We start from the raw sequence: 23,250 nt of genomic DNA, 5'->3' as shown, positions 1-23,250 counted from the left end.
CCAGATGTTTTCCTCTTTTGTTCCACCCTTTAGTCCATCGACCTGAGTGATGTGATGCTGGCGGCGCTGCTGGGAGACAAGCCTGACTTTGTGAAGCTGTTTCTTGAGAATGGGGTGCACCTGAAGGAGTTCCTGACTGAGAAGAGGCTGCTGGCGCTCTACAACAACCTGCCGCCCACCAGCCTGTTCCTCCGCAGGATCCTGAAGAAGCAGGAGGAGGAGAAGCTCTACATGAAGAAGCCCGGGACCTCCTCCAGCTGGAGCATCCAGCTGTACCACGTGTCCGACGTGCTCTGCGACCTGCTGGGTAGCATCATCAAGCCCCTCTACCCCAGGCCCAGGGACAGATCAACGCATGCAGTGCCAATACCACACATCAGGATAAACGTAAGGAGAGAACCAAAGACACATCCAAGTCTGCTAGTTACAAACTTTAAAACAAGCATCTTTTTTGATTTTAATAGTTTTTTTTTTAGCCATGCTTTTATATTTTTACAATGTTTGCAATCATTTCCTAGTTTAGTTGTTCTAATACTTTATCCTATGTTCATATAGTCATCACCACATTGTCCACCTGTAGTCTGGTTCCACCAGCGCTGGAAACAAAAATTAAAACAGGAAGTCAGCTAGAACCAATAAAGTTGGATTGCAAGTGAGTGAGTCAAATTTACCGTAAAAAAAAAAAAAACTCGAGATTGGCCATCTGTTAACATCAGCTAACTCTAGTTCTTCATTGCTTGATCTAACTGGCCATCTTTTTTCTTGCAACCCTGTGTTGTTTTGCCATGTGTTTTTGCTTCCTGGACTTGAGAAATCATGTGACTTTCAGTCTTGTATTTGTACGTATAGAGGAATATAAAGTAATCTCTCCTAACCACTGTTTGGCGTTCCAATCTCACTTTCCATCTGGCTTTGAAACACATTTTACACAGGTGTGAGAACATTATATTGATCAGCTTTGCTAACTTGAGCAACGTTCATTCTTTTTTATTGCAGCTTGGATCAAATGACCTGGAGAGTTTTCAGAATTCAATCCCCATGGACACCAAAGGCTCAATAGTTGAATTGCTTGATCCTACCAGAGACCTCTTCATTTGGGCAATTCTAGAAAACAGGAAAGAGATAGCCGACATTATCTGGCAATTGGTAGATTATGGTCTCATACATTTTATATTTCAGTAGAGATTTGGTCGGGATCCAAAAATGATGCCGAATTATACAGAACACCAGTTTGTAGAGGGGTTGGTTTTACTGTATATCCCTGTTGCCCACCTCATAGTTAATGTGTTTTGAATTCCGATAAGGAAGCTTGTGAGGTTACAAACAAAATGTTTCAATTAGGTCATGCCAGCTATATTCTGACTGTGGCACTTGAAGAAAGGGATTTCTGTACTGCATCACAGTCACACTGATTTGCATGTCTGTTTTTAGAGCCAGGATTGCATTGCCACAGCCCTGGCAGCCAGCAAGATCCTGAAAGAACTAGCCAAAGAGGAGGACACAGACCTGTCAGAGGACATGGGAGCTCTTGCAGAGCAATACGAGAAACAAGCCATTGGTGGGTATTTTTTATCCAAGTTTTACTCCCATTTTTTCTACATAATTTAAATGCCCAGTTTGAGTGTTGACTCACACCTGCAAGCCACTTGCCAATTAAGAGGACTAAAGATCAATGTGTCTTTTCGCCTGCCGAACCAAGGCAACAGAAACCTGGGTGCAGGGGCCGAGACTGGGCAGTCTCTGCTCGGACTCATCAGGCATCTGTCCAGTTGTGGTTGCCAAAGAACAATGAAGTGACCTTGACCCATTTTTTCTCCCTGACTGCGGGAGCACAAGAGTCAAAGCAGCGCTCCCTGTGGATCCCCAGCCAAAATCAGCAACTTGGCAGGACTGGGATTCAAACTACGCTTGCATGAATCGTCTACCAGTCCATATCGCAGTGCTTTTACTGGATCAGTCTCAATGTCAATGGTGGATATTATTTGAAGCCATATTTTCAAGAAGTTTGAGAAGGTCCTCTTTATGTAGTTGTGTACACAGACACCAATCACATTATTTCTTGTTTCAATTTTGTGATATGGCCAGGGGTAGGTTTGGGGGAACTACAATCATCTTTTAAATACTTCCAGGGGTGTTTACAGAGTGCCATCAGAGAGATGAACTTCGTGCCCAAAAGCTGCTGACCCGGGAGTCGGGGGCCTGGGGGAACACGACCTGCCTGCATTTGGCTGTGGAGGCTAACAACAAAAACTTTGTGGCGCAAGGAGGAGTCCAGGTGCAGTTCTGCTCCTCACACTGGGCAGTCCGTCTATAGTGGCAGATCAGAGTGACTGCATGGAATACCAGCTAGAAAGTATAGCAGAGCAAGTAAACTGAGATTGCATGAACAGGTGTTTAGATAATGTGAAGTACATGCCCACCAGATCAAACACTATTCCAGCATTATGGGGACACACTCCTCCAGTTCAGATAAAAAGGCAGTTTGGACAACAACATTCAAAAGTAAAAGCACAGTTTGAAAAAGTGCTGGGAAGATATGAGTGTCCTTAATACAGAGCTAGCTATGCCAAAAGCCATTTATTGAGTAGGCAGACATAACTATTTATATAACTCAACTGCGGTTGATTACTGAAGGATCTTTGCATGACGTCTCGTCATACTGTCCTGTGTTAAACGAAAGTTCAATTGTTCTACCCTTCTAGACCCTTCTTACACAGATCTGGTGGGGAGAGCTGGCGGTGGACACCAGGATGTGGAAGGTGTTGTTGTGCATGTTTCTCTTTCCTCTCATCTACACTGGCCTCATCACATTCAGGTATGTTTCTGTTTACAGAAGATAAAAAAAATATATACTGGTGGAAAGTCCTGCAACTGCTGGTGAACGGCTGACCAGTTATGATTTGGGAATTGGAAAAAAAATATTTACTGGCTTCTTACTGGGCACCAAGTGAGTTTCAAAATCCCAGATAAGGTTTACACCAAATACATAGATTAAGCGTAGAGAATAAACAAGAAAAAATAAAATTCTGATCTTACAAATTATTTCTGAATTAATATTAATATATTGTTTTCTGCTTGTTATGTAGCATTGCATTTTTTAATTTTTTTACTTTACTATAAATGCTGTTACTATAAATGCTTTTGTGGATATGAGCCCAAGTTCAAACTACATACGGTACAGCTGCTGTATCTTTATGTATTCTCTAGCATTGAATTCAACCTTCTAACCTTTGTAAAGTATTTTCTTTGAATTTCAGACGTGACGGGGAGATCAAAAAGAGAAACCCTCAAAGAGACATTATGGGCAGCAATGACTCTGTGGCACTGAGCTCCACTGAGAAAAAGATGCGATCCCGATCTCGGTCAGCTTCTACTCTAGTGTCTAGTTCAAATATTTATGGATTGGTGTGTGTGTCCATGTGGGGGAGGGGGGGATATTGGGTTGACCGAGAGGGGGTTAAATTCATCCCTGCCAGAAAACACGTGTTAGTGTGGCTGGGGTCATAATTGAATGATTAATGATTAATGAGGCTCCAGCTACAGGTGTATAAAACAGGTAATCATGGGTGTTAGGAGAGATAATGTTGGTGAAGGTGAAGGTATGCTGTGCTTTTTGTGTAGACCTGTTGTTTTGGCCACTGTGCCATTTTGTTTGGTAATGTGTTTTGTTTGCTGTTATAGTTGTTAATAAATGTGTGGTAGCACTTTAAAACCTGCAGCGTCTCATGTCTGAGTCTCTCTCCCTGAAGGAAACAGCCATGCCAGTGACCCCTACATTGTCACAATTGGTCATTTTTGTATTGAGTCAGGCCCAATGTCAGATTTTTTTTGTTCTACACTCTTCAGGGGGCTCTCTGAGGAGAACCTGAAGCCACTGACACGCCTCTCAGGTTTCTACAGCTCTCCCGCAGTCATCTTCTACTGGAACGTCTTGTCCTACTTCGGGTTCCTCTGGCTGTTTGCCTACGTGTTGATGATGGATTTCCAGGTCACGCCATCGTGGAAGGAGCTACTGCTCTATATCTGGCTCTTCACTCTGGTTTGTGAGGAGATTAGGCAGGTGAGCGAGTGGGCATCCGGAAACTGTGTACACAAGTGATGCTTGATTTAGATACAGTAAATGTTTATTTTTGTAATTGTTATGTCCTCTATTTACAGACAGCCTACTTGTAGTATACAAATGTATTTTCTTTTTTTTATGTTTTTTCATGAACAGTTTTTTCATGATCCAGATGGATTTGGGTTTCGTAGGAAGGCGGTCATTTACTTCAGTGACCCATGGAACCAGTTTGATGTGGTTTCGATTTGTATTTTCATAGCTGGACTAGCATGCAGGTTTGTGGGTCTTATTAGGTTTTTATACTGTAATTATTTTCAAACACTGCTTTGTTATGATATTTGTGCCGGGAGGTATTGCTAAGATTTTTGTTGAGGGTGTATCATGGTGCCGGTGATGGGGGCATCTGCAAATGTCAAGCACAACTAGAATTAAATGATCATCAATAGTGTGAATGAAGGTTCTCCCGATTGGTAAGTGGGTTGCAGCTGTGACAGGGGTTCGCCTACAGTCCTTGTTGTCTTAGATCCAAGTGCAGCTTTTGACACCATTGACCATGCCACCCTGATTGACCATCTCAAGCATCTTGTGAGATTGTCAGGAACTGTATTGTCCTGGTTTAAATCATATCTCTCAAATAGACAACAATATGTTAAAATTGGGGACGACATCTCCTTACTATCTGAGGTTACTTGTGGCGTTCCTCAGGGTTCTGTTCTTGGGCCAATTTTATTTTCATTATATATGCTGCCCTTGGGTGACATTGTCCGTAGACATGGGGTCAGCTTTCACTGCTATGCTGATGACACCCAGTTATATCTGTCTCTAAAACCAGGTGGTGCCTCCTATAAAAAATGTGATAAGCTGTCTTGCTGACATCAAGGTATGGATGTCTAATAATGTCCTTATGTTAAGTTCAGATAACACTGAAATAATAATTTGTGAATCAAAAGATTAAAAAAACAAACAAAAAAAAACATAGATAAGTCCACCTTATCACAGGATAGTTTCCCATACTCTTAAAAACTGAAATGAGGAATCTGGGTGTCATTTTTGACCCTGACCTCTCCTTTGAGCCACATAGGAATATAATTAAAGTATCTATCTTTCTTTCACCTTAGAAATATTGCCAAGGTGAGGTGCTTCCTTTCACAGCACGATGCTGAGAGACTGATGCATGCCTTCATATCTTCTAGGATTGATTACTGCAGTGCCCTGTTCTCTGGAATTCCAAACTGTGTTCTTGTATGAAATGCTGCAGCCAGGGTGCTAACCAAAACAAAAACGAGTGAGCACATTACCCCAGTGTTAGCAGCCCTCCACTGGCTCCAGGTGCTGTCCAGGATTGAGTTTAAGGTCCTTCTTATCGCCTATAAAGCCCTAAACGGTTTGCCTCCGGCCTACTTGAAGGATCTTCTAATCCTGTATGCCCCTGGCCGGCCACTCCAATCCCAAGATGCAGGGCTGCTATCTGTCCCAAGGATTGTAAAGAAAAGGACATGTGGTAGAGCATTCAGTCATAGGGCACCTGAACTCTAGAATGCTCTACCATGCACAGTGAGAGACACACCTACATTGGCAATTTTAAAAAATAAATTAAAAACATACTTCTATAATAGCGCTTTTTATATATTTATTTTTTTCTATAGTTTTATTCCTATTTATTCGGTTTGAGTTCCTCATCTGTTGCTTTTTATTTGTTTTAATGTTAAAATGTTGTTTTCTCTTGCTGTTTTTATTGTTTATATTGTTTTTATTGTATTAAATGCACTTGCGAATGTCCTTTTTCTTGTGAAAAGCGCTTTGGGATGGCTTGCCATGAAAGGCACTTCATAAATAAAATTTGATTTGATTTCAAATAGAACTAAACAAAATTGTAATTTTGTATTTATAACCCTTTCAGCCATTACATATTTACAACCTTGTCCATTATTGTCCCCGTCCAGATTTTTCATTGTGTTTGTACATTCAGATCATTAGTTCGTATATTGATAAACAATTGATAACGCCGTGTTTTGTTTTCAGGTTGACCCCCACTGCTTTCTATGAGGGCCGGATCATTCTTGCCCTTGATTTTAACATTTGGTGCCTGCACCTGATGGCCATCTTTACAGTCAACAAAAATCTAGGACCGAAGATTATCATAGTGAAAAGAATGGTAGGTTCAGGACTGTAACAAAAGTAAACAATTTAGGGTTAAGAGTGTAACACTCCCAAATTTCATATCTACCTCCTACTGAACTGTTTTAAATTTACAAAAAAAGTAAATAACAACAGGGTTGCAGTCCCAAATAATAAACACAAATATCTGTCCCACAATATACTAACACGGTCACCAGTCCTGGGTGCGTGCAGTAGTGCTCCTGGTGGGTGATACAGTTTATTTCGTGACAGTGGTGAAGTGCTGTTCCGGCTTTGTGCTGGCCCAAACAAACAAAAAACACTCACGATACTGTTACAGTCTTTGGGGTTTCTCACCGTCCTTCTAGAAACCACAGACCAAGAGAAGGAACAGATTGCGATTCTCCACCCCCTTTTATGCTGTCACACATGACCCCTTGGTAAACGAGTGCAACTGCCTCTCCAATCTGCGGCTGCCACGTCGTTTCCCTTCCGGGTCAATACGTTCTTGCAACGGAGTCGCGCCTTCATCCAGACTGGCCGACTTCCCGACCCGGGGAAAGAACTGTCAGACCAGCCTGTCCAAAGAACTCTGTTCTCGCTGCTTAGCGCCTTCACAGGTCGGGAGGGAGATTTACAACCAAGAATCATTGTATTTCTGTTACAAGCTTTTATACATAATTATGGGAGGGGGTTGAGCGATCACCCTTGGACCACTTCAGACGGAATGAACCTTTTAAAATTGGTGGGGTCCAGTATTATTAGAAGTAGTTTTACATTTTTATCTGTCACCTATATCATGTCTGCAGTCATTCTGAGTAGTTCTTGTATTTCTTGGCAGTATTTCTTGGCAGCAGTGTGGAGTAGTGGTTAGGGCTCTGGACTCTTGACCGGAGGGTCGTGGGTTCAGTCCCAGGTGGGGGATACTGCTGCTGTACCCTTGAGCAAGGTACTTTACCTAGATTGCTCCAGTAAAAACCCAACTGTATAAATGGGTAATTGTACGTAAAAAATAATGTGATAACAATTGCAAGTTGCCCTGGATAAGGGCGTCTGCTAAGAAATAAGTAATAATAATTAATTACCGGTTCTTATACCTTGGCTTATCAAGCCTGGCCTTCATATCTATGGCAATATTAGTATCACAGAAGTGGTATAGTCCTCCAGTAGCAGCAGTACAGTACTGTACAATTGGAAAAGCAGACCAGCTTCTTTCAGTTTACCAACTAATTTCTCCCTCCCGTTGCAGATGAAGGATATTTTCTTCTTCCTGTTTTTGCTGGTGGTTTGGGTGGTGGCGTACGGAGTAGCCAATCAAGCCATCCTGGTCCACAATGAGGAGCGCCTGGAGTGGATCTTCCGGGGCGCTGTCTACGAACCATACCTCACCATATTTGGCCATATACCGGAAAAAATTGATCGTACGTACGGAGCAATGCCAGTGTGAAGCCTCTACCACATAAACTACGCTGCACATGAGCCTGGGGTGTGAGTGTGTAAGCAGTCAGTAGTGGGAGGTTACAGCCTTAGAGAGGAAATATTAGAAGTGCATTAGGTTGATGTGTACTTTTCAGTTAAAAAAATCATTAAACTCTTGAGAATGCCGCAAGAGAATATTTAATAAGTCAAGCCGTTCAATCAGAGCTTCTTTTTTCAAGTGTTAAACCTCTAATGGAACAGAAAGTTGAATTGAACAATTGAACATCAACATACTGTATGGATGACACTTTTTGTATTTCTGCATGCAAACAGGGTTTAGAGGGCTATGAAACAAGAGCCCCCTTTTCACAGATTTGTATTGTTTATTTTTATACAGAATTATATATGATTTATGATTAAAGGTTATTGTCATGTAACTGAATCTCGGTTAGTCTTAGTTAAATGCGCTGTTCAGTTTTGAACCGTGCATCCTTTCTTCTTTTCTTCTTTGCAGATAAAGACTTTGACATCAGTCGGTGTACTGTAGCTGGCACTGACCCGCTGAAACCAAAGTGCCCAGTTCTCAGTGACAATAATCAGCCTGCTTTCCCGCATTGGGTCACCATCATTTTCCTCTGCATTTACCTGCTTTTTGCGAACATATTGCTGCTCAACCTCCTGATCGCAATGTTCAAGTAAGTGTTTTTGTAAGCCTCTAGATATTACTTAGTATATTATATCTAGTACAAAATGTGACCATTGATGCTTGCTGCGGCATCAGGCTCTGCTAAATACTCAGAGGTTGTTGTACTGATACGCCAGTCGCAGAGCAAAAATACCGCAATTTGCATTTTCATTGCGACAATTCACGAAGTATACATTTTGTCGTATGTACTAATATGTTAATGAAGAGAGCCGCAATATACTAATTTAAATATTTGTTGCGTCATCTTAGCAAGATCTCTAGCATTGTGAGAGTCATGAGACATTTTTTTAAATAGATAGCTGAGTTGTGGTTTGCTGCAGCAGAGGGGCCCGAAGGTTAATGTCTATACACCACTCTTACTGACACTGTGTTTTTCAAGCAGAGGCAAGTGTTTTGGAGCAATGTCCAGGGCTGCCTCACCAAGTCCACAACCTGTTCATGGCATTAGCGGTGAAGGGGAAGGCAGGAAAATAAAAAAGCTGCTTTTAAGCACCCCAAAAGTTCTCTGTCACAAAGCCCTGGTCCATATATGTGCCTCGTTATAGCGTTCCTCTGCGGGTGAGGTTGCATTTAGTACAGGTGTCAGTATCCACGCCTTTAAAGTGTAGCCACTGTCTCCTTAAAACAAATAAATGTAATAATAATCAATAATATTTTTATAGCGCCTTTTATGCAACACAGTAACACTTACAAATGCATAAGCTCAAGGTATTTGTGGGGGGGTACACCCCGCCCCTATGTACATATGTGTATTTTGTAATTGTATTGTGGTTATTATAATTATCGTTATTTATTGTTATTGTGATTTTATAAATATATGACAGGTGGAAAACCTGTCTTAATAATTATATTGTTTTAAAGACTGCGTGGTCGGCAGCTAATTATTTATTAATGAATTGGCTGTCGGCCACGCTTATTACAGAACCCGTGCAGATAAACAAGGTCATTGACAACCAGTTAATCCCTCGGCGCCTATATATACTGGCAGCTTTTGGCTGAGGGAGGAGGAAGGAGGATCCGAGACGGAGTGTTCGAATGTTAAATGAAAGAAACAATTGCTACCGAGCCATAATCGCTGTAACCGCACAGTATTTGTTTGGTATTTTGGAAATAGCGTTTGTTTATTTTGGCCCTTGTGCCGTTTGATTTGTTTCTTGTTTAAAGTGTTTATTATTTAATAAAAACCCTGAGCGAATTAGCACCCCACCCCGTAATACTGCCTGTTCTGTATCCATCATTTCCTGGTCTGACGTCACCACAAAGCCCATCCATGACAGCACTGTACAATTTAAAGCAAAGCAACTACATAATTATGTTGAAATGCCAGTGCAACAAATACGTTTAGTCTTGTTTTAAAAATAGGTGTTTTCATCACCATCACAAACACATTATTTTAATCTTTGAAGCAGTTATACTTACCTAAAAGCCAGCCATCTCCATTTTCCTTTTCCAGAAGTTTGTTGTAAATGCAGCAGTAATGAATTGAACCATGAAACAGTGACCATGACGTTTCAATCACCATTTTAATGTTTGGGGCATCTTTCTTTTGTGTAATTCATTTTCCGTTAAGTCACAGAATCACTATCCAGCAGTTTTTACATTCAGCCATGTTCTCTTTTTGTGAGAAGTGCAGGGGAGAAGGGTGTTCCTTTGAAAAGGGGCGGGACTGAGGGCTCCCGAGTGGCGCATCCAGTAAAGGCGCTCCGCTCCTTTGCCCTATAGCCTGGAGATCGCAGGTTTGAATCCAGGCGATCGTGACCGGGAGTTCCTAGGGGGCGGCGCACAATTGGCTAAGCGCTGCCCGGGTAGGGAAGGCTTAGGTCGGCAGGGGAATCCACGGCTCACCGCGCATCAGCGACCCTTGTGGCCGATAGGGCGCCTGTGGTTCTGCAGTGGAGCCGCCAGATCTGTGTTGTCCTCTGGCACTATAGGTCTGGTGACATTGCTGTGGATCTGCAGTGCGAAAAATGACGGCTTGGCAGGAGCACGTTCCAGCCTCCGTTTCCCAATTCGGGGGGGGGGTGTTGCGGGCGGTGAGCCGAGGATACAGATAATAATTGGGCATGCTAAATTGGAGAGAAAAAACCGGGGTAAAAAAATTGCCGACGACTGAATTTTTAAGGAAAAAAAAAAAAAAAAAAAAAAATTAAAACGAAAAGGGGCGGGACTGACAGTGATGTGAACCAATCGCATAACAGAGGGAGACTATTAATAATAATTTATTTCTTAGCAGACGCCCTTATCCAGGGCGACTTACAAGATATCACATTATTTTTACATACAATTACCCATTTATACAGTTGGGTTTTTACTGGAGCAATCTAGGTAAAGTACCTTGCTCAAGGGTACAGCAGCAGTATCCCCACCGGGGATTGAACCCATGACCCTCCGGTCAAGAGTCCAGAGCCCTAACCACTACTTCACACTGCTGCCCATGTTGATGTTCAATCTATTTTTGCTCCTATGATGATATATATATATATATATATATATATATATATATATATATATATATATATATATATATATATATATATATATATATATATATATATATATATATATATATATATACAGTAGTATTTGAAAAATATGTACACTGCTATGCAAAAGTCTTAGACATGTTGCATTTTTCTACTTTGATGCATTATGAGCATCAACAATTTACTCAAAGCCTTCACTAGTTTTCTACTATTATAGCAACCTTGACCGCAACAGTCCAAAGCACCTTTGACCATTGTTCCATAGTCCAATGTCTGTGTTCTTCCCTTTCTTAACAGAGGTATTCTTACTGTTACACATCCTTTAATTCCTGATTTCAAGAGTGACCTTTGTACTGTTGATTTGATAGACAATTTTTTGCCTTCGGCCAGTTCTGTTGTCAGTTCAACACTTGTTGTCTTTCTATACCTTAAGGATATTATCTTATTGCTCATCCTTGTTAGACAGCTTTTTTGGGTCTTCCAGTCCTGGGTTTGTCAATTACAGATGATGTTTCTCTGTACTTGTTGATTACACTATGTAACACAATTTTTGTTCCTGGGTAGTAAGTGTTATTTCCTAATTGCTTATGCCTCAAAAGTATAGAAAATGGCTATTATTCCCCACAAACTTTGCTTTTGTGACCAGGACAGTGATATTTTGAAATTTACCTATTTCCAATGAGAAAACAGGCGAATTTGTGTCTTTTCGTTCACATAAAGTCAGAAAAAAACAACATATGAATCCAAATTAACATGTATTTATACTAAAGTAATACAAAAATGACTACAAAAGATTTAGAAGTGAGTAGTTTTTCGAGATTTACGATTATACTGTAAATCACTTTCACGAATCAGCCCCCAAATGTAGTCTCCCATCATGTTCTCGTTATACTGTCCTTGGTAGCGGCGTTCAAAGTTCAGTATATCCTGGTGGAAGCGCTCGCCTTGCTCCTCCGAGTACGCTCCCATGTTCTCCTTGAATTTATCAAGATGAGCATCAAAGATATGGACTTTGTGGGACATCCTACAGCCCATTGTGCCGTAGTTCTTCACCAGAGTCTCAACCAGCTCCACATAGTTTTTGGCCTTGTGATTGCCCAGGAAGCCCCGAACCACTGCAACAAAGCTGTTCCAAGCCGCTTTCTCCTTACTAGTGAGCTTCTTGGGGAATTCATTGCACTCCAGGATCTTCTTTATCTGTGGTCCGACGAAGACACCGGCTTTGACCTTTGCCTCAGACAGCTTAGGGAAGAAGTCTTGAAGGTACTTGAAGGCACTTGAAGGCTGCCGACTCCTTATCTAGAGCTCTGACAAATTGTTTCATAAGGCCCAATTTGATGTGCAGTGGTGGCATCAGCACCTTCCGGGGGTCCACCAGTGGCTCCCACTTGACGTTGTTCCTCCCCACAGAGAACTCGGTCCGCTGTGGCCAGTCCCGCCTGTATTAGTGCGCCTTGGTGTCCCTGCTGTCCCAAAGGCAAAGATAGCAGGGAAACTTGGTAAAACCGCCTTGGAGACCCATCAGGAATGCCACCATTTTGAAGTCTCCTATGACCTTGATGTCATCTCAGAAAAATGCAGATATGTATCCACTTAGGCAGCTGGAACTAAACTGAACTGGTGGGCTTAAGGCCCCTGTATTTATACTACTATTTATATTACTGGAAATCTATCTGGAATGTTCTGGAAAATAGGTAAATTTCAAAATATCACTGTCCTGGTCACAAAAGCAAAGTTTGTGGGGAATAATAGCCATTTTCTATACTTTTGAGGCATAAGTAATTAGGAAATAACACTTACTACCCAGGAACCAAAAAAAATAAAAATTTGTTACATGGTGTTATGCTTCGAATAGCACACCTTGAAAATCAAGTGATGCAAGCTATTTCACTCAATGTTTTTCCTTCTTTATGCAAGACAAGGTTGTTATAATAGTATAAAACACTAGTGGAGGCTTTGAGTAAATTGTTGATGCTCAAAATGCATCAGAGTAGAAAAATGCAACATGTCTAAGACTTTTGCACAGCAGTGTATGTCCTGTAATAAAATAACAAAAGAACTTCATCACAGCGAAATATGGGACCAGCAATAGGGTTGCCAATGCTAATAAGAACAAAGAAGATGGATTTTAAATCATTGTAATTGTGCTTCAGTTCACAATCCTAGCTGGTCACTTGCTCACCAGCAGTTGTTGGTATTTTCAAAAGGGTATATATGTGACAATTTACACTAACTAAATACTGTAAATAACTATTATTGTGTGTGTGTGTGTGTGTGTGTGTGTGTGCGTGTGTGTGTGACAGCTACACATTTCAAGATGTCCAGGACAACACAGACAAGATCTGGAAGTTTCAGCGTTATGGTCTGATTGTGGAGTACCACAGCCAGCCTCCATTCCCGCCCCCATTGATCATCTTCAGTCACCTTCACTTGCTCATAGAGCGCATCTTCTGCAAACCTAAGACTCGCAAGCATTTCAGTAAGTAACAGCACCTTCCACTGCCTTGATAGTCTCAAACACTCAGGGACCTGTTCTTAAACAAGTGCAGAGACAAATATGCTGATTGTAATCAAACAATCAAGTAATAGTAAAAATATGGATAATTACTGAACTGCTTCTTCCTGTATAAGTTGATGCTTACTTGTTGTTTACTGTTAATTATTTTCCTTCTCAGAAAATGTGACCCTTGGCTAGGTTAGCCACTGGTGGCCTCCACATTCTAAATTTTATTTTGTTGTTGTTTAGAGGAGAAGTTGCCAGAGAACGAAGAAACTGTGCTGCTTTCATGGGAGACTTTCATGAAAGAAAACTATCTGACAGACCTGCGTAATGAACTGAATCAGAGCACTGATAACAAGATACGGGACACTTCAGAAAAGTATGACACCTAGGGATTTATTCACATTGGCAATACCAAATTGATTCCTGTCATTGCCAGCCACTCATCTTACCTCATCCCAGACATATTTATTACAGTATGGCAGACAAGGACAACTCTGGTCCTGGGGGCTTTTCTACAGGTTTGACAGATATAATGAGATCATTACCTGGTTTTGGACCTGGAGGTAGTTTGAGAGAACAGAACCAGAGTGAAATGGAAAAAGATGTGGCATGCAATAGGAAATATATGCTTCTAAGTGCTATGGCACTCTTGGCAATTTGTATGCGTGTCTGTATTAGAGGGCTTCATTTCCCATGCACAGCAGAACTTTACTTCGGTTAAGAGTGTTATTTCATGGTTCTTGTACTTTGTTCTGTCTCTGTGATTAAGCTGTGCTTTACCATGCTATCACATTGATTTGACTATGCTGTAACATGCTGTAACAACACTTGTGAAAAAGCTGAAACCCCTTCAGGTACAGTAGATTCTCCTGCAGGGTTTTTCATTTGATTTTGGTTATTTTTTCAGAGTTGGCATGATGGTGGATTCCTTGGAAAGAGACAAGGAAAGGCAATGTGGTATTGTGGAGAAGAGACTGGCCCATCTCGAAGAACAGGTTTTTCCTTTAATACTTCCTTTAAATGATGAGGCCCGATTCGCAAAGTCTTAAGTCACTTTTAACAAATTAAATCATTCATGTTGATTAACAACAGTCAAGTAAAGTTTCATGAATGTCAAACTTTATTTATTTACGAAGACATTAAAAAATAACTTTTCATGTGAACTTGGCCCTAAATATGTTCCTTGTGGAATTTATTGATTTTTCAGTATAACCCTTATGAAAGTTAAATTAGAACAGCGTATTAGTGTTTGATGCTAATTTAATTGTATTGTAATCTATTTCTTGCATTATTTAGGCGTTACAGTCTGCTAAAGCTTTAAACTGGATTATGAATGCTCTAAAGAATAAAGGTTATGGTTGTCAAGATGAAGTACCACTGCTTTGTAAGTTCTGCAAGCCACAGCTATTATACTACACTTTTTAAAGTAATTTATTTACCTTTGTTTGTTTGAAATAATCATTGTAGTGCACTATTGTACCTTGGGAGGCTGTTCTTTATCTGCCATTCTCTTATTGAGTAATAACAGAACATCTAACTTCTATGAGAGAGTAGTGTTGTGGGATATCGCTGACCCCCTGGGTAAAAAAAAAAATAGTTGGTTTTTCACTGATAAAATCTAAAAAGTGTTAATCAAAGACTGCATTTCACTGTTAATAAAAACTAAGTGAAGTAATAAATTAACTGTTAACTTCTGTTAAATATTTTACCTGTGTTGTACCCAGTATTTCAAGACATTAAGATATTATCTAAAACAAATATTATTTCCTTCAGCAGTATCCAACAGTAAAAGTATCGATACAGCAGACATGAACTCCACAGAGGAAAGTGAGGATGGAAAACCTCAGTATCACCTCAATGCTCGACAGCTTATCTACCCTGCTTCCAGTGTGAAACGCTTCCCAGTTCCGGATGAGAAAGTACCTTGGGAGGTCATTGTTATTTTTTTGATCGAGGAAAAGTTTTCATGCAGGGCATGTGGGTCATGTTTTACAACTTGTATAGGGAAGTGCCTGGATCTGGTATTCAGACTTAAGTTAAAGTGATTCGTTTTGTGTACATTATTGAAGGCTTCCATGTATTAATATATAATTATTCTTTTTTTACAGGTACAGTTTGCTGCTTACAGCCCTACAATTTATAATTCAGATAGTGTATCAAGAGCAAACAGTGAGAATCACAAAGAGTAAGTACTTTACTTTAAAAAATGACTCACAAGCCTGTCAACAAACAATAAAACATATCAAGGATTGATTGTTGTGAAACTACAATTTCTTTCACACAAAACAGGGCCTCGTCTTTTTTAGTACAGCAGAGCAAACTCTATTGGGAGAGTATTAAAAACATAACAAGGACTAAACACAGCATTTTTAATATGGTACAGTTTATGAACAGTCCATTCTGAACTGGCTCAGAGTGGCGAGAGTCTACTGTATGACAGATTCCCCTTTGGACTCGGGGACACTTCACTTTTGTAGAACCAGCAGTTTCTTGGAGTCATGACAAGCTGAGATACTGGGCTCAAAAGGTTACATATACCTTGCTACTTATAAACGTTTTCTGAAATGTACATTTTTTCCCCCAGATCTTCAGACGTTGCCTCAACAGAGAACTGCAAGTAAGCTTTAAGCAGCTAATTTCCGTCGAGAAGCTAAGAATGGATTATTAGTTCCTGTTGGCAGGAACCCATCAAATGCAAACAATACCTTCAAAAAATATACTTAAATGATATACACGTTTGCTTACTGTTGTAGTTCAGAGTGCCTTCTGATTTCAGAGCACATTGTTTATCTTTCCTAACCAATTTGACAACTTGTATTTTCAGAAACCCAGTGGGAAGGACTGGTTTGGAAGGAAAGGGGAAGTTATACTGGTTTGGACCCAATCGTGCCCTGGACCCAATCATTACACGGTAAGATACATTTTCAAAGATACTAATCTATTTACTATGATGTTTTTGTGTTTACTATATTTACTTGACATTGTACCGCACGGTTGTTTTAATAGACAATGCTACGTAATTTCCTACAGAATTTGTTTAATTAGGGTTTATTTCATATGAACTAAGTTTCTATTTAATGGTACATTTTAACACTTATTCATCCAAGTGAACAGATCCATATGATGAATACATGTTATGCTCAGTTTATTATGATTTTAAAGAATGTTGACAGGGGATGCATCCAATTTAGAGAAACAAGCTATGGAATTCCAATTTGAATTTGTAAGAAGAAAAAAAAAGTTAAAGAAAATTATTAAATTGAAATTATTATACTTCAAGTTGCTTTTAAATTAAATGTGGATGTAATCCTACAGTACAGATACATTAGCCAGCTTTTGGGTTGCACTCAAACAATCTGGATCAAAGACAATATGCAGAATTCTGGACTCTATGTTCCAGAATGTTCCCCTTTGACTGGTTTTGTTGTCATTTTTGCTACTTCTAGCTGGAAGAGGAGCTCCGATGACTCAGTTTCCAAGACAGGCACGAAGAAAGTTTTGGAATTCATTGCTATTAAGTGTAAAGAATATGATCGTTGGGCCTTTCCAGGGGTATGTACCACACACAGAAAAAAAATGATAACAAGGTTTGAAATGAGTCTTCGGGTTAATCAATAACCAAGGACTACTCATTTTGGTAGAAATATTTTGAAAGATTTTTTTTCTCCAGTCTGTAATTTATATGTTAATGTTATAAAATGAGAAACCAACCACCTAAATACAGTATACTTACTACACTTTGAATTACTGCAAATTCATTTGTTTGGTTCAATAAACATGTTATGAAATGTAAGAGTTCTCTTGTATGTGTTCATCTTGGATGATTCCATTTGTATATCCTTTTCTGTTTCAGTCTTTAGGTCCTGGTGATTTTTTCAAACTCAGAAGTTTAAACCTTTTTGAGGTCTCGGTTGAGCTCTCAGAATTATTTCCAATGTCAGAATGAAACTGATACACCACAGCATAACTACTGACTGTCGCCAGTCCCAATGCAACACCCTGACCCTAATAATAAATAAAATAAATAACCACATTGGTTGTTTCTACAAATTGAATTTAAATAACAAGAAAAAGACTGATATTCCATACTCATACCAAGTTGCTCTTCGTTCAGTGAACGGTCATTTCTTATTGTTTTCTTTGGATCATTTTCTTACAGGGAGTGCTTCAGGTAGGTGAGACTTTACCAAAAAGACTGAAGCAGCTACTAAACACCAAGCTACAGGAAGAGGTCCAGAGCATGCTGGGGGCCGCCACCAAGGTAACTTCCTTTGAACAGGAATGTGAAAGATGTTCCAATCATTGCCTTGCACTTCAACAGTTTTGTGAATAGGGCCGGCAATGCAGTGTGTAACTTGTATGTTTGAAATGTGTGTCTACACTTTTAAATGACAGGTTTGAATTAATGCACGCTTGCGTCTGGACTATTATGGTTCCTGTATATTGATTGGGGTTGAGATTTGTATGTAAATAACCCCACTTATTGTATATCGACAATGAATACACATATTGTCAAACTGTAAGAAACTAGTAGATACATGTTCTGGCTGATTTCTTGATGATTCAGTGTTTTAAAGGTATAGATGGCCCCTGTGTGGATGAACGGCTTATAGAAGTTAACTACACATTTGCACAGTCATTTTCCAATGATCTCCATACACTGTGCATGGTTTGCCATGGTTTTTTATTGTACTTTACCATACCTATCTGTGCTTTACCATGCTCTCACTATCTTTTATTTCACTTTCCTATACTTTTGATGATTCTACCCTGCCACTGTTCCATTTGATGATTCTACCCTGCCAGTGTTCTGTGTTCTAGGTTTATGAGGGATATGTTGATGACCCAAGGAACACAGATAATGCATGGGTTGAGACTACTGCAATCAATATACACTTTGATGATACCAAGCACTCAGTGCTTGAGTATTTAAATACAATGGTAAGTGTGTTTCTGTTCCTGCTGTCCCTGTTTCTAATGTCTGCCGCTGTTTGGACAGTTAAAATATAACTAGGATTTGAACTGTATAGATTCCCAAATATTGTGCAGTGCCCCGCATTCATGTTCAGTTTAACTTTAAAATATGATTCCTTGGAAGAAAAAAATAGCAATTGTCTTAAGAGATGGGTGAAGTTAAAGGTGTGTCCATGTTTAATAGATGTTTCTACTGTTTGCAGTGTCTGCAAGACTCCAATACAGGCATATCTGTCAGGTGGCAGGTAGTGGATCAAAAGATCCCTCTTTATGGAAACCACAAAGAGATTCTGCAGAAAGTTGCTCAAATCCATAATGCGCATTACTGACACAGACGACTCACACAGCAGAAAACAGCTTTCTTCTTGTAGAAAAACTTATTTCAAGATTATTTTTTTTTTGTTGTAGTAAGAAAGGTTTAAAGAATGATGGTCTTATGTGCTTAAATACCCTTCGTTTCAGTTAAATGTAACATGCAATATGAAAATGAATGTAATTTAAGAGTAAAATATACATAGGAAACAGGTGGTCACTTTTTCCTTACTTAATTAAATAAGTCATGCCTTATTATAAAACAGTGGAAAATATGGTACAATAGGAAATATATAAGGAAATGTATCTGCTTTTTTATATATATATTTGATCTTATTAAAAGGAAAAACAGTCTTTAATTAATTAATAATTTTTTTAAAAATAATAACTATTTCACCAAAGATCCTAATGAAAGCAACCAGCTGTTGTCTGTTGTCTGTCATATACAGACACTGTGTTCCATAATTAGACAGTTTCCTTTTACAAAACTTCCATCTTCGCCTATGCAGATCTCCCAATGAAAATGGCAGCATTCCCAGCTACAATGGAAAATGAATACAGTTTCTCTGTGTGCTGTTAGTGGTCGCATACTTAAGGAACAGACATGCTGTTCACAAGTAGATAGATGCTATATATACACTTATAGCATGACAATCGGCAACTGGGAGTTTTAATTGTATGTATGCCTGTCTTAAAGTCAAAGAAAACCCAAAAAGCAAGAACAAATAAGTATTACCTCAAAACAAATCCATGTAATGTACAGTCTTACTTGACTTCATGTAGCACCGCCTTATCTTCTTCGACTCCAGGTCGATATAAAATAAAGAATGCTGTAAAAATACAGTATACAGTTGAGAATGTTATTGTGTGCTATTGGTGTAAAGTAGGGCTCTAAATCTGTGGTTCCCAACCCTGGTCCTGGGGTTGTGTCTGCTGGTTTTCATTCCAACCAAGCTCTCAATTACTTAACTAGACCCTTAATTGAACTGATCATTTGCTTAATTAGACCTTTTGTAATTGTTTTCAGCTCTTAAACAGTAGCAGAATTCAAGTTACTTATACAATGTTATAGCTGACTTGAAATCTGCAACTGTTTAAGAGCTGAAAACAATTAAAAAGGTCTAATTAAGCAAATGATCAGTTCAATTAAGGGTGTAGTTAAGTAATTGAGAGTTCGTTTGGAATAAAAACCAACAGCCACCGGGGGTCACCAGGAACAAGGTTGGGAACCACTGCTCTAAATCATGGTTCCCCAATCCTGGTCCTGGGGGACCCCTGTATCTGCTCTAAATGATCAGTAACCCTGGACTTAATTTGACTTTAATCAGCCTTGACTGAGAGAATCATAAGTTCAGCTATGTATGTTCCAAATTCATAATTCACCATCATCGAGAAAGTCACATAAATGTATTTGGAGCACAAGCATATGTAAGTTAAGGTACTTGGATAAATTGTCAGGTACATGATGTGGGGGGGATCTATTATAATGATCTACAAAGAGGAGAGTCTCCATCCTACCATTCTCATAATCATTCAACTACACTTTTGCAGATCTCTTATTTTCATGATATAGTTAAATGGAGGTAGTTTTTATAGGTGTAGATCATTAAAATAGTCCCTAAAACCTCAAATGTTTTTGCACCTTCATCGGTGTATTTTTTATATATGTTTGATTTCCTTTTATACTTACTGGCATCTGTTTAGCATGTTCCTCTGATTCAAAGACTACAGCGTGCCACTGGACACAGATCCTTTCCTTGGGATTTATATATTTGGATTACTATATATATTTTTAATACTTTTGTACAGCTTGTCTTCATAAAAGCAACACAATATTGTTTGCACAAACAATGCAATCAAGAGTTTCTTAAAAGTTTTATATTTTTTGACTGTCTGTACATATGCTCATATATGTATATATATATGTGTGTGTGTGTGAAGGGATGTGTTACATTATGCCAGGGAGTCAAAATATGAAAAGAAGTAATATGAGACAATAAAAATATTAATTTTAAAACATGTGTTTACGTCTTTTTACTTTATGATTGTATATGTGATATAATTAATATAATATAATTCAGTTGTTCAGGACAAATCACACATAAATGTGAGCAGAAGTAAAGGTTAGTTTGGCTTCCCCAAATCTTTGATCTGCTAGTCATTTTTATAGTGACTCTATTACAGATGTTACACCTTTCTCAGGCTTGCTCAGAGGCTGCCCCAGCAATAGAATTTGCAGGAGGCACTATTAAACATACCGAGTGCAGAAACAGTGGTAAAAAATGAAGTACAAACATAATGGGATAATGTAAAGCTATGCAATGTTTCAGGCAGGAAACTCTCAATACACCTTCACAGGAAAATCCCTGCCTGAATCTATATCCTGATTCAAGCACAAATTGGACTAGGGAGGTAAATCCCACGTTCAGGTCAACCTTCATTCAGTGTAAGTGAACAGTATTATTTAAGCGAGGTGACTGTATAATACAGCTAACTACACTCTCTTTCATTAAATAGTTAAAGAAGAAGAATTAAACAGTATAGCTTAGTTTATTGTGATACCACCTCTACAAGAGATAGAAATAGTGTACATTTTATATATAAATCAAATTCATGGGGGGAATAAAATATTATTTTTTCATGATTGTGACATGAAAGCATGTAAGATTTGCCTATTTGGTGAACGGTCCTCTCCACTTGACGAGGCAGTAGACTCCCATAATAGTTTGGACCAAAGCTTCTTCAAGGGCTGCAATTGAATCGCATAAAATAAAAGGGTCACCTACTTTTTTGTATTTGTTTTCTGATAGATTAGAATGAAATGATGTACTGCTTGTCAAAATTCCATGTAATTCAAACACTCGTTGATGAATGCTTTGTACGAGTGAAATTTAGGGTTTTTAAACTTAACTTGACCGATACAAATCATTGTTGCAGTGAGGATGCTGTAACGCTGTGGCTCAGCGTTCCTCATTTGTGTGCACTTGCACTTTTTGCTTTGGATCTGCAAGAACTTGTAAGAAAACACACACCACTAAGAAAAGGTGTACTTTCTTGTAGTAATAGAATACAAACAGAGCAGCTAGTTCTGGTCTAAGTAGGATGTACAGCTGCGTCACCCTTTATACTTAAGGGAGTTTCATCCCTCAAGCACAAGACATGCACAGCATTTGAAGTACAAACAATTTCCATATATGGTTATTAATAAGTAGTTTAATTAATTTCTACATACATGGCTCTCAGAAAGATGTTATTATTCAACAGATAATATGCAGATAATATACTGTGAGAAGGGAAGACAGGGTGGCATGACTAGTTGTTTTCGTCCTTGCACGATATGTTTTCACCAGTGTTATGGGTTTGCTGTGAGTTCTGTCTCTGCTCATCCCATGCCCCTGACAGTAAACTCAGAATAGACATTGTCAAAACTGCACTCACCCCTGACACACAAGAATAAGAAAAGACAGAAATTGATACAAAATTGATACACTCATGGGTTTTATATAAACCCTTTATTATGCAGTATATGCTTTAATACAGATTATAATCTTACAAACTGATCTGTGAATGAACTGAGGCACAGACTGTTGTTTTTTATTTATTTATTTATTTTTTTTAAATTATCCTGCCAGTAACTCCAATAATGGTTCCCTTTTCATCCAAGCATGTCAGGGTTAGAAACTCCCACTAGACCTTCTTGGTTTCTGAACTCCCCTTTATTACAATAAGTATATTATTGAAATTAGGTATATTATTGAAAATACTACCAGGTGCCAGGAATTTATGTATTCAGGCATGTATTGCAGAATGAATAAAGTGTGCAGGTTTATGGCAGTTGTGTATGCAGTTATAAGGAAGGCACACTTTATTAAGTATGTTTATTTAATTTATTTTAGAGGCCTAATTGCTCAAACTCCTGGAATCTGATCTCATTTAATATACTTTATTAAGTATAGTTCTGAAACCCAAAATTTCTGTAGGCGCAGGGCCAGTGTGAGTTTCTAACCCTGCATGATAGGTGACAGCACACTTGTATGAGTCTCTATGTGAGTGTAACTGCTGTGCTCTAATTCATCAGCTGATCTGCACTCACTGCCCACTCTTACCCTGCCCACAGGGTTTTCCAGTTCTGTGAGCTCTCTAAAAAGATTTAAATAAGAATGCCAAGGGTTCCTGATTAACTCCCTCCAGGCACAGAATCTGGACACACACGCACACACACATGTATAAATTGTACTGGCTGTGTTTGCTCATAATGAAATGTAAGGCTGGTAAATCATCCTACATCTTAGTGCAGTTAATAAAACTCAATTCTACTCTTGAATGGTTAATACTCTTGCCTGAGCTCCTTAAACACTTATAGTACTGCCTGAGCCACTCAGAGCGCTGTGACATCACTGTGTTCCAAGGACAGGACAGTAAGGCTTGTGTCAGGTGACACTGCTCTACCACAAGTGTATGGCAGATTCCCTGGCTGATTTAGGAGGACACACCCTAGTATAGGAAATAAAACAGCTGCATTAGCTTTGTACTAACAGGCAGTTATACGGTATGAAGCATGGATAGAATTGTGCCACTGTGGTAGCGTTCATATTTTGACATGCAGTACTTATGGATTCATAGCGATATCAAGCAATCCCCACAAGTTATCCATTGCAGTTTTATAGCAGTACCA

General features: G+C 39.1%; 1 protein-coding gene across 10 annotated transcripts in view; it reads left to right on the top strand.

Annotated features, from left to right (window-relative positions):
* LOC117426474 (transient receptor potential cation channel subfamily M member 2-like) overlaps nucleotides 1-19,567 on the top strand; it is a 38,473-nt gene extending 18,906 nt beyond the window's left edge. For 5 of the 10 annotated variants that reach the window (XM_059033514.1, XM_034925036.2, XM_059033513.1 and 2 more), the window contains 23 exons: nucleotides 34-387; nucleotides 997-1,146; nucleotides 1,432-1,558; nucleotides 2,130-2,275; nucleotides 2,703-2,815; nucleotides 3,258-3,362; nucleotides 3,847-4,060; nucleotides 4,217-4,335; nucleotides 6,083-6,215; nucleotides 7,428-7,599; nucleotides 8,112-8,292; nucleotides 13,090-13,265; nucleotides 13,533-13,665; nucleotides 14,197-14,284; nucleotides 14,586-14,673; nucleotides 15,063-15,220; nucleotides 15,398-15,474; nucleotides 15,874-15,906; nucleotides 16,114-16,200; nucleotides 16,736-16,841; nucleotides 17,449-17,550; nucleotides 18,111-18,230; nucleotides 18,467-19,567. In XM_059033514.1, coding sequence (XP_058889497.1) covers nucleotides 34-387; nucleotides 997-1,146; nucleotides 1,432-1,558; nucleotides 2,130-2,275; nucleotides 2,703-2,815; nucleotides 3,258-3,362; nucleotides 3,847-4,060; nucleotides 4,217-4,335; nucleotides 6,083-6,215; nucleotides 7,428-7,599; nucleotides 8,112-8,292; nucleotides 13,090-13,265; nucleotides 13,533-13,665; nucleotides 14,197-14,284; nucleotides 14,586-14,673; nucleotides 15,063-15,220; nucleotides 15,398-15,474; nucleotides 15,874-15,906; nucleotides 16,114-16,200; nucleotides 16,736-16,841; nucleotides 17,449-17,550; nucleotides 18,111-18,230; nucleotides 18,467-18,592 — 3,108 coding nt within the window. In that variant the 3' untranslated portion in view covers nucleotides 18,593-19,567. Of the gene's footprint in view, nucleotides 1-33; nucleotides 388-555; nucleotides 653-996; nucleotides 1,147-1,431; nucleotides 1,559-2,129; nucleotides 2,276-2,702; nucleotides 3,369-3,846; nucleotides 4,061-4,216; nucleotides 4,336-6,082; nucleotides 6,216-7,427; nucleotides 7,600-8,111; nucleotides 8,293-13,089; nucleotides 13,266-13,532; nucleotides 13,666-14,196; nucleotides 14,285-14,585; nucleotides 14,674-15,062; nucleotides 15,221-15,397; nucleotides 15,475-15,873; nucleotides 15,907-16,113; nucleotides 16,201-16,735; nucleotides 16,842-17,448; nucleotides 17,551-18,110; nucleotides 18,231-18,466 lie in introns of those variants that run through there. The other 5 variants (XM_034925035.2, XM_059033518.1, XM_059033516.1 and 2 more) reach the window with 5 other exon arrangements.
* The last annotated feature ends 3,683 nt before the right edge of the window (nucleotides 19,568-23,250 follow it).

The sequence above is a fragment of the Acipenser ruthenus genome, chromosome 11 (assembly GCF_902713425.1).
Source record: "Acipenser ruthenus chromosome 11, fAciRut3.2 maternal haplotype, whole genome shotgun sequence".
NCBI classification, from domain to species: domain Eukaryota; kingdom Metazoa; phylum Chordata; class Actinopteri; order Acipenseriformes; family Acipenseridae; genus Acipenser; species Acipenser ruthenus.
This window is presented reverse-complemented; position numbering and strand designations above follow the sequence as displayed.